The 19,593-nt window shown below is 50.6% G+C and overlaps 1 protein-coding gene across 1 annotated transcript in view; it reads left to right on the top strand.

Moving 5' to 3' along the window:
* Window positions 1–19,593, top strand: part of dnai4 (dynein axonemal intermediate chain 4) — a 277,873-nt gene that overhangs the window by 148,105 nt on the left and 110,175 nt on the right. Inside the window, 1 exon segment of the mRNA XM_038794441.1 lies at window positions 14,596–14,682. Coding sequence (XP_038650369.1) covers window positions 14,596–14,682 — 87 coding nt within the window.

The raw sequence follows: 19,593 nt of genomic DNA on the forward strand, positions 1-19,593 counted from the left end.
AAAGCACCTCAGTAGTTCCATTATGTCACCCATGGTGGGAGCCCCCGGGTCCGTCATGTAAAGGGAAAGGTCATCCACATACAGGGTCATCCTATGCTCCACCCCTCCCAATTATCCCTCTCCACTTACCCAAAGTTTTCAAAGCGATGACCAAAGGCTCTATCGCCAATGCAAACAGGAAGGGGGACATAGGGCATCCCTGTCCCGTTCCCCTATTTAGCTGAAAGTTTCCTGATCTCGTAGTATTGATGCGGACACCTAGCTTAGGGAACTTTGTACAAGATAATTTATCCATAACAAAAACTTAGGCTCCAACCCGAACCTCTCCAAAATCGCAAAAAGATACCCCATTGCACCCTATCAAATATCTTTTCGGCACCCAACACGATGATTACCTCTGGATTGGGTCCCCAGATGGGGAAAGCACAACATTTAGCAATCGCCACACATTGGCTGACAATTGCCAGCCTTTGACAAATCCCCATTTTATCTTCCCCAATCACCTGAGGAAGATATGATTTTAACTCCAACGCTAGCACCTTGGCCAGTATCTAGCCGTCCGCATAAATATAATTAAATAGGACACTATGACCCGCACTCCACATGGACCTTGTCCTTTTTCAACAGAAGTGAAATCAATGCTTGCATCAGTGTCACAAGCAAGGAGCCCCATGTTACAAAGTCTTCAAATATCCCTACCAATAATGGCACCAGCTGTCCAGCAAACGTTTTGTCAAACTCAACTGGGAACCCATTTGGCCTCAGGGCCTTACTTGTTTGCATTCGGCCTATCGCTGCCAAGACGTCCTCTGGGCCAAACGGCTCCTCCAGCTCCTCACATTCTTCTCCCCCCCCCACCTCGAGAAACTCTAAGTAAGCTCTCCAAAAACTCCGACATGTTTGACTCCCCTGCTGCTCTGACCTATAAAGATTCTTATAAAAAGTTTAAAATGCTCCATTAACTTTGACTGGGATAATCTCCCAAGAGGCTGCCTGAGGCCTCAACTGTCAAGCCAAGGGCCGACTAGCCAACTCCCCATATTCATAAGTAACCCCCCTCGAGCACCACAAGTGGCTCACCGCTGTAGATAACAGGTTAAACTTATCTGCAGCTTTTTCCTGCCAGGATCTCTGGGGTGAGGTCACTCGAATACCTGTGGTCTATTTCCAAAATATAATCTACCAACTTTTGGCATTCCTCTCTAGCCTCTATGTATATGTGCTTTGGACATTATGATCTCCCCTCTAATCACTGCTTTCAGGGCCTCCAATAGAATGAGCGTGAGACTGACCGTTCGCTACACTTTAAGTACTCACCTGTAGCTCTCGATATCTGTTCACACAACCCCACATCTGTTATTAACCCTACATCCAACCTCCATACCGGGTGCTGAGTCAAACCTTCCTTTAATACTTTTAATACCAAATCTACCGATAAAAATCCCTTACCCTCAGTGTGCATAAACTGCCACAGATCTGCCCCCCCAACCCCCCCACCCCTCGTGATAGGCATTGTCAAGTACAGCTTAAGCGCAGTAATAATATTGGAGAACACTTCAATTAGGTGTTGCTCACAAATAAGCTAAAGAACTTCTGCGCATTGCATTTTAGATAGCGTGTTTTCTTCTGTGTTCTGGGATTTCCTATGGTGCAAATATTTTTTGAACTGATAACCCTCGTTTACTAATTTGTGGGCAATATCATCTTTGTAATACGAAGGGCAGCACGGTGGCCTAGTGGTTAGCACAACCGCCTCACGGCGCTGAGATCCCAGCTTCGATCCCGGCTCTGGGTCACTGTCCGTGTGGAGTTTGCACGTTCTCCCCGTGTCTGCGTGGGTTTCGCCCCCACAACCCAAAAATGTGCAGAGTAGGTGGATTGGCCACGCTAAATTGCTCCTTAATTGGAAAAAATAATTGGCTAATCTAAATTTTTTTTTTTTTTAAATCTTTGTAATACGATATTATAAGTTTAATACTGTCCTCATCAATTTCAGAATTGTTCACCAATTCTGAGAGGATCTTGAACCTTTTCGCAATCTGCTCATATGGGTCAATCCTCTTGTGTAACTGGATTATCAAGCAGTCAAAGAGTTGATATAGAACTTCTATCCTAAATTTGTCAGCTCCTCTCAAAGAAGCAATACCACTTGTTCCATCTGAAAATTTCCTTGTAACAACGCATTTGGAAGCATCAGAATAACTTGAAGTGAAATCTTCACACAAACCTTTTGCTTCTGATTCATAGTGTGCAATCCTACCGGCTGAATTTTCTCTGAGTTCTTTAACAAACGGAAGTAAAGATGATAGTAGAAGATAACCTTCAAATACATCAAAACCAGGGGTTTGGAGTTTCTTACTTGTTTTGTTGAAACCCTCCAGCACTTCTTCCCAAAAATATATATTTATATATATATATATATTTATATATATTTTTATATATATATATATATATATATAAATAATAGCATATTCCAGCTTTACCAACTTGTGGTATCAATTCTTTTTTTTAAAAATAATTTTTATTGAAATTTTTCGATACAAACATTTACCCCTACTACATTTTAAATTATAACACAACAAATCCCCCCTGGAAAATCCTCCCCACGCCCTCCCCCGTGCGCACCTCCCCCCCCCCCCTCTCCCCCCCCCCCCCCCCCCCCCCCCCCCCCCCCCCCCCCCCCCCCCCCCCCCCCCCGCGCTACCAGTCTAGCAACCAAACCGTTTTTCCCTTTCTGCCGATGGCCTCGGGCAGTCATTGCCCGCGACCCCCCGCTGACGTGCTCCCTTCGTTGCTATCCCCCCCCCCCCTCCCTTTCCCCCCCCCTCCCCCTTCTCCCCGGGTTGCTGCTGTTTCGGCCTCCAGTTCCTATCTCTGATCCAGAAAGTCAAGGAAGGGCTGCCACCGCCGGAAGAACCCCTGTACCGACCCTCTCAGGGCGAATTTGATTCTTTCCAATTGGATGAAGCTTGCCATGTCGTTTAACCAGGTGTTAACACTTGGTGGCCTTGTGTCCCTCCACTGAATCAAGATCCTTCTCCGAGCTACCAAGGACGCAAAGGCCAATATTCCGGCCTCCCCTGCCTCCTGTACTCCTGGCTCCACCCCAACCCCAAAAATCGCTAGCCCCCACCCTGGTTTGACCCTGGTTCCCACCACTCTCGATACCGTCCCCGCCACCCCCCTCCCAGAACTCTTCCAGTGCCGGGCACATCCAGAACATATGTACATGGTTCGCAGGGCTTCCCGAACACCTAACACACCTGTCCTCACCCCCGAAGAACCGACTCATCCTAGTCCCCGTCATATGGGCTCTGTGCAGCACCTTAAATTGGATGAGGCCCAACCTTGCGCACGACGACGACGAATTGACCCTCTCTAAGGCATCCGCCCATGTCCCATCTTCTATCTGCTCTCCCAGCTCCGCTTCCCACTTGTCTTTCAGCTCCTCTATCGATACCTCCTCCACCTCCTGCATTATTTTGTAGATGTCCGAGACCTTCCCTTCTCCGACCCAGACCCCTGACAGCACCCTATCACTCACCCCTCTATCGGGAAGCAAGGGAAATCCTTCCACCTGTCGTCTGGCAAATGCCTTCACCTGCAGGTATCTAAACGTGTTCCCCGGGGGGAGCTCAAATTTCTCCTCCAGCTCTCCCAGGCTCGCAAACCTCCCCTCTATGAACATGTCCCTCAGTTGCCTGATGCCCGCCCTGTGCCAGCTCTGGAATCCCCCGCCAGTGTTCCCCGGGACAAATCTGTGGTTCCCTCTCAGTGGCGCCGCCATCAGACCCCCCATTTCCCCCCTGTGTCGCCTCCACTGCCCCCAGATTTTCAGGGTGGCCGCCACTACCGGACTCGTGGTATACCTTGTGGGGGGGAGCGGCCATGGTGCCGTTACTAGCGCCCCCAGGCTTGTATTGCCGCAGGACGCCCTCTCCATACGTTTCCAAGCTGCCCCCTCCCCCTCCATCACCCACTTGCGCACCATCGATGCGTTCGCCGCCCAGTAGTATCCGGAAAGATTGGGTAGCGCTAATCCTCCCCTGTCCCTACTCCGTTCCAAGAAAATCCTTCTCACTCTAGGGGTGCCATGTGCCCACACATAGCCCATAATGCTGCTAGTTACCTTCTTGAAGAAGGCCCTGGGGAGAAAGATGGGCAAGCACTGAAACAGAAACAAGAACCTCGGGAGGACCGTCATTTTGACTGACTGCACCCTCCCTGCTAGCGACAGCGGTACCATGTCCCACCTCTTGAACTCCTCCTCCATCTGCTCCACCAGCCTTGAAAAGTTCAGCTTGTGGAGGGTCCCCCAGTTCCTTGCCACCTGCACCCCCAAGTACCTGAAGCTCTTTACTGCTCTCTTAAAGGGGAGCCGCCCAATTCCCTCCCCCTGATCTCCCGGGTGTATCACAAAGACCTCACTTTTACCCACATTTAATTTATATCCCGAAAAGTCCCCAAACTCCGCTAGTATTTCCATTACCTCCGGCATTCCCCCTTCCGGGTCCGCCACATATAACAACAAATCATCCGCATAGAGTGATACCCGATGTTCCTCCCCTCCCCTTGTCAGTCCTCTCCACCCCCCTGAACCCCTCAGTGCCATCGCCAACGGTTCGATCGCTAATGCAAATAGTAAGGGGGATAGGGGGCATCCCTGCCTGGTACCTCGATGGAGCCCAAAATACTCTGACCTCCTCCCGTTTGTAACCACACTCGCCATCGGGGCCGAATACAGCAGCTTCACCCACTTGATAAATCCCTCCCCAAACCCAAACCGTTCCAGCGTCTCCCACAGGTATTCCCACTCCACCCTATCGAATGCCTTCTCCGCATCCAGTGCTACCACTATCTCAGCCTCCCCCTCCACTGCTGGCATCATAATCACATTCAACAGTCTCCGGACATTTGTGTTAAGTTGTCGTCCCTTTACGAACCCCGTCTGGTCCTCATGGATTACCCCTGGCACACAATCCTCTATTCTGGTTGCCAGGACCTTTGCCAACAGTTTGGCATCTACATTCAAGAGGGAGATAGGCCTGTAGGACCCGCACTGTACAGGGTCTTTGTCCCGCTTCAGGATCAAGGAGATCAGGGCCTGTGACATTGTCGGGGGCAGAACCCCCCCCTCTCGCGCCTCATTGAAGGCTCGCACCAGCACTGGACCCACCAAGTCCACATACTTCTTATAAAATTCCACCGGGAACCCATCCGGCCCCGGCGCCTTCCCCGCCTGCATCTGGCCTATCCCTTTAACTAGCTCCTGCAGCTCTATCGGCGCCCCCAGCCCCTCCACCCGTTCCTCCTGGACCTTTGGGAACCTCAATCTATCGAGGAAGTTCTCCATTCCCCCCCTCCTCCTGGGCGGCTCAGACCGGTACAATTCCCTGTAGAAATCCCTGAAGACCCCGTTCACCTCTTGCCCCTTCTGCACTACGTTCCCTCCCTTCTCTCTCACTCCCCCAATCTCTCTGGCTGCATCTCGCTTGCGCAGCTGGTGTGCTAGCATCCTGCTCGCCTTTTCCCCGTACTCATAGACCGCGCCCTGTGCCCTTCTCCATTGCGTCTCCGCCTTCCTAGTGGTCAGTAGGTCAAACTGGGCCTGTAAACTGCGCCGCTCCCTCAACAGCCCCTCCTCTGGTGTCTCCGCATATCTCCTGTCCACTTCTATAAGTTCCCCCACCAGTCTCTCCCTCTCCTGCCTCTCCTTCCTTTCTCTGTGTGCCCTTATGGAGATCAGCTCTCCTCTGATCACTGCTTTCAGGGCCTCTCAGACTACCCCCACCTTCACCTCGCCCGTGTCGTTCGTGCCCAGATATCTCTCAATGCCCTTCCGGACCCTTCCGCACACCTCATCGTCCGCCAGCAGCCCCACATCCAGGCGCCACAACGGGCGCTGGTCCCGTGCTTCCCCCAGTTCTACCTCTACCCAGTGTGGTGCATGGTCCGAAATCGCAATGGCCGAGTACTCCGTGTCCTGCACTCTCGAAATCAGCCCCCTGCTCAGTACAAAAAAGTCTATTCTGGAGTACACCCTGTGGACGTGGGAGAAAAAAGAATACTCCCTCGCCCTTGGCCTGCCAAATCTCCAAGGGTCTACCCCCCCCATCTGCTCCATGAACCCCCTTAGCACCTCTGCCGCTGCCGGCCTCCTATTCATCCTGGAACTCGATCTGTCCAGCCCAGGGTCGAGCACTGTATTGAAGTCCCCCCCCATGATCAGGCCCCCTGCCTCCAGACCCGGAATGAGGCCCAACAGGCGCCTCATAAAACCCGCGTCATCCCAATTCGGGGCATACACATTCACCAGCACCACATTCTCTCCCTGCAGCCTACCCTTCACCATCACGTACCTACCCTCCTTATCTGCTACCACCTGCGCCGCCACGAACGACACCCTCTTTCCCACCAAAATCGCCACCCCCCGGTTCTTTGCGTCCAAGCCTGAGTGGAACACCTGTCCCACCCACCCCCTTCTCAGGCGTACCTGGTCTACTACTCTCAAGTGAGTCTCCTGCAACATTGCCACATCCGCCTGCAGTCCCTTTAGGTGTGAAAAAACCCTTGCTCTCTTGACCGGCCCATTCAGCCCCCTCACGTTCCAAGTAACCAACCGGGTCGCGGAGCGACCTGTCCCTTTCCCCTGTCTATTAGCCATGTCCTGTCCCCCGTTCGCCCCGGGTCGACCCTCCCCTTCTGACCCGTTCCCCATGGCGATGGCCCCCCCCCCTCTCTCCTCCCGTTCTTCCCTTCCCGTCCTCGGCCTTTCCAGCAGCAACCCGGTATCCCCCCCTAACCCCCCTTCCCCCCCCCCCCCCCCCCCCCCCCCCCCTGGCTAGGACCCCTCCTAGCCGCGGTGTATCCACCATCGTACTCCCGAGAGTCAGCTGATTTTCGCTGACCCGGCTGCCCCCGCCACACTCCGACTCCTCCCGATGTGGGGGGGAGGGGCCTCCCCCCCCCCCCTTGCCATCCCTCTCTGACCCCGCTTCAGCGCGGGAAAAGCCGCCATTGCTGGCCACACCCCACTCTTCTCTCCTCCCCCTTCCTCCGTCCCGCGCGCGGGAAACAGGGGAAAGCCCGCGCTTTCGCCCGGCCACACCCTACCCCGCCATCTTCAATTCCACCCCCGTCCCCATCCAAGCCCATAAAAAAGCCCCCTTAAAACGAGAGGAAGAAAAAAGAGAAAAAGAAAACCCGCATAACCAACTTGCACCCCCCCGTCCCGCCTCCCCAACTTAACAATATAACAATATAAATAACAAATCTCAAATAAATACATAAATACATAACTATGCCTGCATAACTAAATAACTACCCAATAATAACGTATTTAACCATCACCCTCCATCGAACAGAACAGTAACCATAACCCTTAAAGAACAGATCAAAAAACAGTAAAAAAGCCCCCCCCTACAACAACAATAATTAAGGGAAGTTGGCAACGGGAAGAGACACACAAAAAGGAACAAAGAAACCCCCCATAACACAAGTTTCAAAGAAACCAAACGATCCATCAACTTTAACCAAGTTCCGACCTGGCCTAAGAAAGACATGGGCCACTTGATCAGTCAAGGGTACTCGGGCGGCCTCGACCGCCGGCGTTCCCAAGTTCTAGTTCAGGTCCAGCTTTTCCTCCCGAACAAAAGTCCATGCCTCCTCTGGGGTCTCAAAGTAATGGTGCTGGTCCTTGTAGGTGACCCACAAGCGCGCTGGCTGCAGCATTCCGAACTTGATCCTCTTTGCGTGCAGCACCGCCTTCGTCCGGTTAAACCGGGCCCGCCGCTTTGCCACCTCCACACTCCAGTCCTGATATATCCGCACCGTCGAATTCTCCCATTTGCTGCTTTTCTCCCTCTTGGCCCACCTCAGCACTTTCTCCCGATCACAGAAACGCTGGAATCGCACCAGCACCGCCCTCGGGGGCTCGTTCGCCCTAGGCCGCCTAGCCATGACCCGATATGCTTCTTCCAGCTCCAGAGGCGATGGACCGGCCCCCTCTCCCATCAGGGAGCTCAGCATCTCCGCTACATATTTCGGGAGATCAGGCCCCTCCAGGCCTTCTGCTAGGCCCAGGATCCTCAAGTTCTTCCGCCTCATTCGAGTGTCCAGCTCCTCAAAGCGGCTCTGCCATTTCAGGTGGAGAGCCTCGTGCACCTCCACCTTTCCCACGAGGACCGTGGCCTCCTCCTCCCTTGTAGTCATCTCCTGCTGCAGCTCTCTTATCGACGCCTCTTGGGTCGCCTGGGCCCCCATCAGCCTTGTGGTCGTCGCGTTCATGGACTCTAAGAGTTCCACTTTCAGCTCCGTAAAACACCGGAGGAGAGCAGCCTGCTGCTCCTCCGCCCATTTTCTCCAATCTTCTAGTGCGCCACCGGCCGCCATTTTGGTCCTCTTCCCCCGCTTTTTTCGGGGAGCTGCTGCCGCTTTTTTTTGTCGCCCCACTCCGAGTACCGACCATAAAGTTGGTCTCACTCTCCTCAGGGAGCCTTCCCCCACCGGGATTCGTCTTTACAGTACCGTCGGGGCCCTCCAATCGGCCCTTAAACACCTTTGTCGCAGGAGCTGCCAAATGTGCGACTTAGCTGGTCATAGCCGCAACCGGAAGTCCTGGTATCAATTCTTTGCATCTCGTTTACATTTAGGCTTCTCTTCTGAGAGTTCAAAAAGATATTTGAGAGTTTGTAAAATACCCATATATCCATTTTTAATTCCTCGGACTGCTTCATAGTGTGCAGACCATCTAGTTACAATTAAGCTCTTTAGAGAAAAATGTAGATTGCCCTGTGTTTAAAATCCCCTATCTTCGTGGAGATCCAGAAAAGAAAACATACAGCTCCTGCAAAATAGTCAACAACTTCAGGTACAGTAGACACTGCCTTTTCTCCAAGAAGGTTAAGTGAATGGGCTGCACATGGTGCATAGTCTGCGTACCTGTTAATGTTTTTACAGAATGCTTGCAGCCCTTTCTACAAGCCCTTCATGTAAGATGCATTATCGTAGGACTGACCACGGAAATTTTCAAGTGAAAGCTTATGTTCACCCAGGACTTATTGTATTTTGTTGAACAAGGTCGTGGATGAATGGTTTTCTATTGGTAAAAATTTTAAAAATCTATCACAGGGTTTTCTTAAAAACCCCTTCTCAGAAAGTAAAGCACCATTTTTAAAGATTTATAATAAATAAGCTAAATAGGCTAAACTAGGCTATGTTCAAGCTAGCCTACGCTAGGCTAGACTACGTTAGGCAAGACTAGGCCACCAAAACGCATAGGCTAAGGTAATGTAACACAATTTTACCATTATTTGAACACTTTTCATAATAAACACCTGTAATTTAACACAAATTCACCCTTTTATTACTTTTTCATAAATACTTGTAATATAGTATTAGTGGCTATGCGGTCGTAGCCTACCTTCCTTTCACCTCTTCATAAAAACAATAGGCTTAGGCTAATATAACACTATTTCACCTTTATTACTTACCTTACTTTTCTAAATATAACATTTATTTTTGAGTGGGGTAATTAAAATATTGTATCCTTATGAACACTTTATTGAAAAAAAATTCTTGTCTAGATCGCTATCACGAGTGCTATCATGTTGAAAATTCACGTTAGCATTGTGATTGCCTTTTCAACGGCTCCCTTTTTTGTTACGACACGTCATCTACTGTTTGTACTTCTGTCATAAATATTAATAGTGTTTTAAATTATTTATAATTATATTATATTAAATATATTTAGAATGAAACATCCGTAATTTGAATGTTTTTTCGTTTACGGCTTGCATACATGATACTTGAATAACCTTTTAATTTTTATTTTAACTATTATTTTGTATTGAATTACACTATATTATTAATATTATTATTTTTTTTAAACCCCTTCTCATACAGTAGACCCCAAACTTTTAAGCAATGTGGACTAAAGTCGCTTCTGAGGCCCCTCCGGGATTAGGGGCCCTGAAGCTTAAGCTTCATTAGTTTAATAGTAGATTCGCCCGTCTGTATGTGATTCCTGATCTGCATGTGGTTGATTCTTAACTGCTCTATGAAATAGCCGAACAAGCCACAGAGTTGTATTCAAGAAGACGGCCCATCACCATCATCTTTTTGTGGATAATTAGGAAAGTACAATAAATGCTGACTTTATCAGTGACACCCACATTCTGTGAGTGAATAAATTAAATGAGGCTGCCAGTAACATTCCACCTATTCCTTTCCAGAGAAGGTTGTAGACAACATAAGACAGGAAACACCCAGTTCAGACTTGAGGAGCAGATGTTAAACATCCTGTGCAATGTTTGAGGAGTTATTGTGCAGGATCACGTCACACTTTTGCTGTTATCATCTCATTGTTTATTACATTCATCCTTGGAGTATGGCCATCACTCACAAGCCTGGCATTCATTTCTCATCCTTGAGAAAGTGGTCAGCCTTCTTCTTGAACCGTTGGATTTTGTGTGCTGAAATTTCTCCCAAAATGCCATTAGGTATCTCTCCTACATCCTCTACATGTTTTCATAAGCCACTTAACTTGCTCTGCACTGACAAGAAAAACTGACCTTTTTCCCCTTCTTTATTTCACACTGAAATTGTTGAAAGCTGTTGGTGCAGGAAGAGAACAGATTTACTTATGATCTGGAGCGGGATTCTCCAATATTGGCGCTATGTCCCCAAGACCGCGAGAAAACGGGCGCGAACCACTCCGGACTTTTTTCTGGAAAGTCCGGGGTGATTCTCCATTTTTAAGCGGGTTTGCAGGGCCCTGAAATAATCCACGCTGCTCTGGCTGCCAATACAGGGCCCTGCACATGCGGGCCGGCGCCGATGACGGAGGCCCCCCACCCCCAGATCACGCATGCCCGCCGATCGGTGGCCCCCGATCCCAGGCCTGGCCGTCATGGAGGCCCCCCGGTGACGGATCCCCATCCCCCCACCAGGACGACCACCGCGGCCGTGACTCCGTGCTCCTGCCGGGTGGAACCATACGTGAACCATGCCGACGGAAACTCGGCCGGTTGTCCACGGAGAATCGCCGCGGGGGCCTCTTTCAATGGCCCCTGACCGGCGGCGCGTCGACCCCACGCGCGTGACTGGTGGCGATTCTCCAGTCGCCAGAGAATCGCGGGATGTCATCGCGGGTCCGACGCCCCATTCTCCGCCCCCGTGCAGGCGCGATTGTGGCATGGAGGCTCGGAGAATCCCGGCCCCGATCTTAGCAAGCACCAGTTCAGAGACTGACATCATGTGCCCTTTAGAGGGTACACTCGAGAAACATTATTGAATGATGAAACTGTGGACACATTGGGCGGGATTCTCCGACCCCACGCCGGGTTGGAGAATCGCCGGGGGGGTGGGGTGGGAGTCTGCAGTAGATAACATTGTGCTGCGACAGCCTCCTTGGTGAAACATAGACGGCTCCTTGCTGAAAGTGCAGTATGAGAAATGCTCCCTTAACCCCTTCCCTGGGTGTAGTATCCTTCCCAGTGGCCTCTCTTTCATAGTTGTCCCGGATATTCCTACTCAATCCTGTCTTTTTTGCTGCTTCCCCAACTTCTCCAGTCCCAAAGGCAACCCAGCAGGCCACCAATTGTTGTGTTAAGCACTGAGATAACGCAGGCTGCAACTGGATGCAGCTTTAACTGAAAGATACTCCAGACCTTGAAGTTAGTTCAATCTGATTTATTGAACCTGTCACACAGTTAGCACAGTTCTCTGTGAGTTCGACTCTCTGCTAACCTAAGTGTGGTTACTCTGTCTGACTGAACCAGACTAGCTCTTAGCCACGTGCTGGAGGTGTTATGTGATATATACACCCTGACTCACTCTGTAAATGCCCCCAGTGGAAAGAGGCGGAGTGTGAGTGCCTCGTGCCTTTTATAGTGGGAAACCACCCCCAAGTGTTCTGCCTGCTGATTGGTTATGTCCTGTTCTCTGTGTTCATTAGCTGCCTGTCTGTATCTCATTATGTGCATGTCTGCATATCCTGACCCCCATTATTGTAATAAACAATTTGCTAATCACAAGCACAAAGTTCTTCCCAGATCTCAAAATTCACTTCTTTAATGCAGGAAATAGACAAATCAAAACACAGAAGTTGTCTAATACCCTAGCAAAACAGCAACTAACTCGTATTCTTTAACGAGCTTCAGACTGCTGACATTGTAAGTTGTTGCATGAGTTTATTACATGATGTGTCAGTCATTGGGGAAGACCAGTTTCACAAAAGGATACTACAATCTGGGTTGGATCCTGATTTAATTGTTATAACGCGCTACTTTTGAATTGTTTCAGAGTGCAATCCAGTATGTGGGCAGCAGACTTTTGGCACGAGATGGGCACATTACTGCCTGCTATAATGAATCCATAAGCACATGTTTTACACCTGCTGAATAGTTGTGGTGCAGTCGAAATTCTACACTATTGTAGTTCATTCACTCCTAATACCCCACTGTATTATAATTCAATCATTAAACTTAAAAGCGGCAGACTATTTTCTCATCATTTCTGCATTTTTTTCTTTTGTGTATTGGAAATTACTTGCCCTTTGAAAACATACATTAAATAATAGGACAGAACAAGCTCAAACATCTAGAGCTGTAAGAAGTGCTAAGTTAACACAAGTGTGATCAAAGATAAAAGTACAGTATGAATGCACTGCTAAAAGGACACTTTATAAAAGAGGAGAATACATCAAACTGATATGAAAGGGGAAATGATCTGTTAAGTATTTCGATCCATGTATTAAAACAAGTGGATTGTATTGGTATTCTATAAATTGTAAGTGTAAGTTAAAGAATAGGGCTGGATTGTTGGGGATCTGGTGTTGGTCAGTGAGGGTTGGATTAACCCAATTACAAGGCAGCAAGCTCATAAATGCAGGTAATATAGGCTTGCCAGTGGATCACATGGTGGGATGCTGCACTTTACGTCAGGAAGCCTGCATGACCTGTTGGCCGTGGTCCATATTTAGAGCTGGAAATTGACTTGCAGGCTTTTAAGAAAGCTTTGCAGCTTAAATCTCCAGCATCTGATTTTTTTTGTTCCTCCAGCCCAAAAATACGTTCCTAAGTCCTGGGAGAAGACTCCTCCGCCTTCACATAAGATCAGTGACATTAACCGGTTCAACTGAGGGCTGAAATGTCAGTCTAGTCAGCATTTCTCTTCCAGTACTTGAGGGTGAGGAAGGACAGGGTGATACCATTGCAGCTACAGTCTCTCCCATTTCTTGCAGGCAGCTTCCTAAGTAACCTTCCCTGAGGGGCTTTGATGTATGATATCACTTTAAGATCTGGCCCCTCTGCCCCTTGGGTGCTGTTCCCTTAAATTTTGGACCAGTAGTTCTGGATTCTGAATTTCCGGCTTGAGACTTCACTCCTCAAGAGTGTCAACTCAGCCGGTTTTTACAGAAAAAATGGGCTGGTTTCTCCAAAAATGAGGCTATGTCCCATGCCAGTGTAAAAATACTGGCGTTTCACTCTGAACTTTCCTTAAGTTTCTCACAGCTCTGGCTGTGGATACAGGGCCCTGCACTTCTGGTCGGGAGTTGACATGGCGGACTCTCACTGCGGAGCTTCATCAAAAATGTAGGTCCTCCCGAGATCATGCGCTCCCGCGGGTCTGTGCCGCCCAATCGCTCCCCATGGTCGTCCATGAGGACCCCCCCACCCGCTGATCGATCCCCCTCCCGCCCCACAGCAGGGAAACTGCGGACTGAGTCCGCAGCCGCCATCCGAGGTTCCCAACAGCCAATATGTGGTTCACAGTAACTTCATTGAAACCTACTTGTGACAATAAGCGACTTTTATTAGAATCATGCCATCAGGAACTCGGTCAGTTTTGCATGGAGAATTGCGTGAGGGGGGGGCTCTGTCAATGGCTCCCTACCCGCGCCGCGTAGATTGCGGGCGAGAGACTCCCTGGAGAATCGCTTCAGCGATTTCCGGGTAAACGCCCATTCTCGACCCCCGCGCCGAACGCAATTCTGGCACGGAGGCTTGGAGAATCCAGTCCAATGTTTCCAAGATCAATCTGGAGCCCTGTAACTCAGTCTCCTGGAAGTCCAAAGGACACTCAACACGGGAGTCTAGGAAGCCACATGTAAATCATCAGCTTTCACTGGAGAGGCATCTGTGAGTTTTGCTAAATTGGGGAGGCTGGATTAAATCATGTCAAATTGCCCTTAAAATATAGAAAAGTGAGCAATTAAGCAAATCAGTTAATTTCCCACTGCTTCTAGGTGCATTTCCCATTTTATCATTTCCCTGCTCCTGACATAATTGGTTACAGTTTTCTCACCATCAGAAGTCTGATGCGCGGTCTGCCCGATTCTTTATGGCTGCCCACCATCTTGCACACACTAGCGGACTCCATGATATCCACACCATGAAATGATAATAAGTTTTCATTTTGGCTGATGCTTTATTAAACTTTAGGTTAGTGAACTGAACTTCTACTAAATAGCCACTGGTTAGGTAAGTGTTAAAGTATCCTGTTCAATAACTACTTATAACAATTGTTTAGGATTGCTTCATAATAGATATATATTATGATGAGCATAAATTATTTTGTTGTGTTGGTATACAGGACCTACTAGCAGTAGGTTACGGGCAATTTGGATATAAGGAACAGAGAGGAGGATTGATTTGCTGTTGGTCGCTGAAAAATCCTATGGTGGGTTGAACAAGAGCGTAAGTAGGATTTGCAGCTAATTGTTTTAAACTCAGTTGATACACCATTGAATGCAACATTTTATTGGGCCGAGAATTTCCTTGAAATGGTTAACACAACAGCTGCACATTTAAAAAAAACGTTGCACCCTTCAAAGCTATAATTATTAATGAAGTAATTCATGATGTAAACCCAAGTACACTTGCCCCTTGGATCTGCTTTTTGCACACCTTCTCTTGTAAGATCCTCACTTTGCACTTGTCCATTATCTACCATTGCTACCTGTGCCATGAGGGCCTCACGGTAGCATGGTGGTTAGCATCAATGCTTCACAGCTCCAGGGTCCCAGGTTCGATTCCTGGCTGGGTCACTGTCTGTGTGGAGTCTGCACGTCCTCCCCGTGTGTGCGTGGGTTTCCTCCGGGTGCTCCGGTTTCCTCCCACAGTCCAAAGATGTGCGGGTTAGGTAGATTGGCCATGCTAAATTGCCCGTAGTGTAAGGTTAATGGGGGGATTGCTAAATTGCCCGTAGTGTCCTAAAAAAAGTAAGGTTAAGGGGGAGTTGTTGGGTTACGGGTATAGGATGGATACGTGAGTTTGAGTGGGGTGATCATTGCTCGGCACAACATTGAGGGCCGAAGGGCCTGTTCTGTGCTGTACTGTTCTAAACAGAAACAGAATTTTGCTGATGCTTGTTGTGATTCAGATTGCTGTCAACAGTTGCCATGATGCGGACTTCCGGTGGCGGCGATGGCATAGGAAGCCGCACATTTGGGAGCTCCCATTTCAAACGGACTTTTCGGCTCTTTTTAGAGCCCAAAACGGAACTTTTTTAACGTCTCCTGGTGGGAGAAGGTGTGCTGATCGACTTTCTCCGCGTTTCATGACTCGAACTCGGAGTGGAAAGGGGAAAAAAACGGTAGCAGCTCCCCAGAAAAAACGGGGGAAGGAATCCAAGATGGCGGCCGGCGGAGCACCAGAGGAGTGGAAGCAGTGGGCCCAGGAGCAGCAAGCTGCTCTCCTGCGCTGTTTTTCAGATTTCAAGGCTGAGGTACTGAGCTCTCTGCAGGAAACGAACAAAAGGCTCTCGGAGATACAGACGACCCAGGGTGCTGCCATCAAGGAGTTGCAGACGCAGGCCACTGAACGAGAGGAGGAGGCCGGGATCCTCGTGAGTAAGGTGGAGGGACACGAGGCACTCCACAAGAAGTGGCAGGAGCGCTTCGAGGAGCTTGATCACCGCATGAGGCGGAAAAATCTGCGGATCTTGGGCCTTGCGTAGGGGCTGGAGGGGTCGGATCTGACAACCTACGTGGCTACGATGCTGATCTCGCTAGTGGGGGCCGGATCTTTCCATCTGCCCCTGGAGCTGGAGGGAGCCCACAGGGTACTGGCAGGAGGCCTAAGGAGAATGAACCCCCGTGTGCGGTGCTGGTGAGGTTCCACCGGTTCAGTGATCGGGAGTGTGTGCTGCGCTGGGCCAAGAAGATGAAGAGCAGCAACTGGGAAAATGGGGTAGTACGGATCTACCAGGATTGGAGTGCAATCTCCGACCACGCTCCGCATTGGATAGAGTTGGAGATGGGGGAGGTGCGGGACCAGCGCCCGTTGTGGCGGTTGGTGTGGTGTTGTTGGCGGAGGAGGAGGTGTGTAGGAGGGTCCGGGCAAGTATTCAGGGGTACCTCGAGGTGAATGATACGGGGGAGGTCCAGGTGGGGATGGTCTGGGAAGCCCTGAAGGCAGTGATTTGTGGGGAACTGATATCCATCCGGGCACACAGGGAGAGGAGCGAGAGGAGTGAGAGGGATCGACTGGTGGAAAAGGTGCTGGAGGTAGACAGGAGGTACGCAGAGGCACCAGAGGAGGGACAGTTGGGGGAGAGGCGCAGCCTACAGGCTAAATTTGATTTGCTGACCACTAGAAAGGCGGAGGCACAGTGGAGGAAGGCACAAGGGGCAGTGTACGAACATGGGGCCTCACGGTAGCATGGTGGTTAGCATCAATGCTTCACAGCGCCAGGGTCCCAGGTTCGATTCCCGGCTGGGTCACTGTCTGTGTGGAGTCTGCACGTCCTCCCTGTGTGTGCGTGGGTCTCCTCCGGGTGCTCCGGTTTCCCCCCACAGTCCAAAGATGTGCGGGTTAGGTGGATTGGCCATGCTAAATTGCCCGTAGTGTAAGGTTGAGTGTAAGGTTAATGGGGCGATTGTTGGGTTACGGGTATACAGGTTACGTGGGTTTAAGTAGGGTGATCATTGCTCGGCACAACATCGAGGGCCGAAGGGCCTGTTCTGAGCTGTACTGTTCTATGTTCTATGTTCTATGGTGAAAAGGCGAGTAGGATGCTGGCTCATCAGCTCCGCAAGCAGGATGCGGCTAAGGAAATTGCTGGAGTGAGAGACAAGAGTGGGAATGTGGTGCGGAAGCGGGTAGAGGTGAATGAGGTCTTCAAGGACTTTTACGGGGAACTGTACCGGTCGGAACCAACGGTGGAGAGGAGGGGAATGGAGAGGTTCCTTGATGGGCTTTCTTTCCCGAAGGTGCAGGAGGAGCAGGTGGAGGGGTTGGGGGCGCCGATTGAGCTGGAGGAGCTAGTTAAGGGGATCGGGCAGATGCAGTCAAGGAAGGCGCCAGGGCCGGATGGGTTCCCGGTGGAATTTTATAAAAAGTTTGTGGACCTAGTGGGCCCCTTGCTGGTGCGGACACTTAATGAAGCGTGGGAAGGGGGGACTTTGCCCCTGACGATGTCGCGGGCGCTGATTTCGTTAATCTTAAAGAGGGACAAGGACCCCCAGCAGTGTGGTTCATACAGGCCCATATCTCTCCTCAATGTGGATGCCAAGGTGCTGGCAAAAATCCTGGCCACCAGGATAGAGGACTGTGTGCCAGGGGTTGTACATCAGTACCAGACAGGGTTTGTGAAGGGAAGGAAGCTGAACACAAATGTGCGGAGATTGTTGAATGTCATCATGATGCCGGCGATTGAGGGGGAGGCTGAGATAGTGGTGGCGCTGGATGCAGAGAAGGCCTTCGATAGAGTGGAGTGGGGGTACTTATGGGAGGTGTTGGGGAAGTTTGGATTTGGTAAAGGGTTTATTAGATGGGTGAGGCTGCTACATGATGTCCCGATGCCGTGTGTGGCCACGAATGGGAGGAGGTCGGAGTACTTCTGGCTTTACCGACGGGCCAGGCAGGGTTGCCCCCTGTCCCCCTTGTTGTTTGCATTAGCAATTGAGCCGTTGGCGATGGCGTTGAGGGATTCAGGGAGGTGGTGAGGTTTGGTGCGAGGTTGGGAGGAACATAGGGTGTCGTTGTATGCCGATGACCTGTTACTGTATGTGGCGGACCCGGTGGGAGGGATGTCGGGGGTGATGGAGCTGCTAGCTGAGTTTGGGACCTTTTCAGGCTATAAACTAAATCTAGGCAAGAGTGAGGTGTTTGTGGTGCACCCTGGAGACCAGGAGGAAGGAATTGGTAGGCTCCCGCTTAGGAGGGCAGGGGAGAGTTTTAGGTACCTGGGGGTGCAGGTGGCCAGGGACTGGGGGACTCTTCACAAGCATAATCCCACCAGGCTTGTAGATCAGATGGAGGAGGAGTTCAAGAGGTGGGACATGCTGCCATTGTCGTTGGCAGGTAGGGTGCAGTCCGTCAAAATGACGGTGCTTCCGAGGTTCTTGTTCCTCTTTCAGTGCCTGCCCACCTTCATCCCCAGGGCCTTCTTTAGGAGAGTGACTAGCAGTATTTTGAGCTTTGTGTGGGCACATGGGTCTCCGAGAGTGAAGAGGGTATTTCTGGAGCGAGGGAGAGATAGAGGCGGGCTGGCGCTGCCGAACCTTTTGGGGTACTATTGGGCGGCCAATGTGTCAATGGTGCGTAAATGGGTGATGGAGGGGGGGAGGGGGGGCATGGAAAAGAATGGAGATGGCGTCTTGCAGAGGTATGAGCCTGGGTGCCTTGGTAACGGCGCCGTTGCCGCTTTCTCCTAAGAGGTATACCACGAGCCCGGTGGTGGCTGCGACCCTAAGAATCTGGGGACAGTGGAGACGGCATAGGGGGGAAACAGGGGGCTCGATGGAGGCTCCATTGGGTGGAAATCATCGGTTCATCCCGGGGAACAATGATGGGGGATTTAGGGGGTGGCAAAGGGTGGGCATCAGTAAATTGAGGGACCTGTTTATTGGCGGGAGGTTTGCGGGCCTGGGGGAACTGGAAGATAAATTTGGGCTCCCCCAAGGGAACATGTTCAGATACGTGTAGGTAAATGCGTTTTCTAGGCGACAGGTAGCGGAGTTACCTTTGCTGCCATCGCGGGGGGGCGATGGACAGAGTGCTTTCGGGGGTGTGGGTCGGAGAGGGGAAGGTGTCTGACATCTATAAGGTAATGCAGGAGGTGGAGGAGTCGTCAGTGGAGGAGCTGAAGGCTAAATGGGAGGGGGAACTTGGGGAGCAGATAGAGGACGGAACTTGGGCGGATGCCTTGGAGAGAGTCAACTCTTCCTCTTCATGTGCGAGGCTTAGTCTCATCCAATTTAAGGTGCTGCACCGGGCCCATATGTCCGGGACTAGGATGTGTAGATTCTTTGGGGGTGAGGACAGGTGCACCAGATGTTCGGGGAGTCTAGCGAATCATGCCCATATGTTCTGGGCATGCCCGCACTGGAAGAATTCTGGAAGGAGGTGGCGGGGACGGTATCAAGGGTGGTTGGATCCAGGGTCAAACCAGGGTGGGGACTCGCGATTTTTGGAGTTGCGGTAGAGCCGGGAGTGCAGGAGGCGAAAGAGGCCGGTGTCCTAGCCTTTGCGTCCCTAGTAGCCCGGCGGAGGATCTTGCTGGAAGGATGCGAGGCCCCCCAAGTGTGGAAACCTGGATCAGTGACATGGCGGGATTTATAAAATTGGAGAGGGTCAAATTTGCCCT

The sequence above is a fragment of the Scyliorhinus canicula genome, chromosome 4 (assembly GCF_902713615.1).
Source record: "Scyliorhinus canicula chromosome 4, sScyCan1.1, whole genome shotgun sequence".
NCBI lineage: Eukaryota > Metazoa > Chordata > Chondrichthyes > Carcharhiniformes > Scyliorhinidae > Scyliorhinus > Scyliorhinus canicula.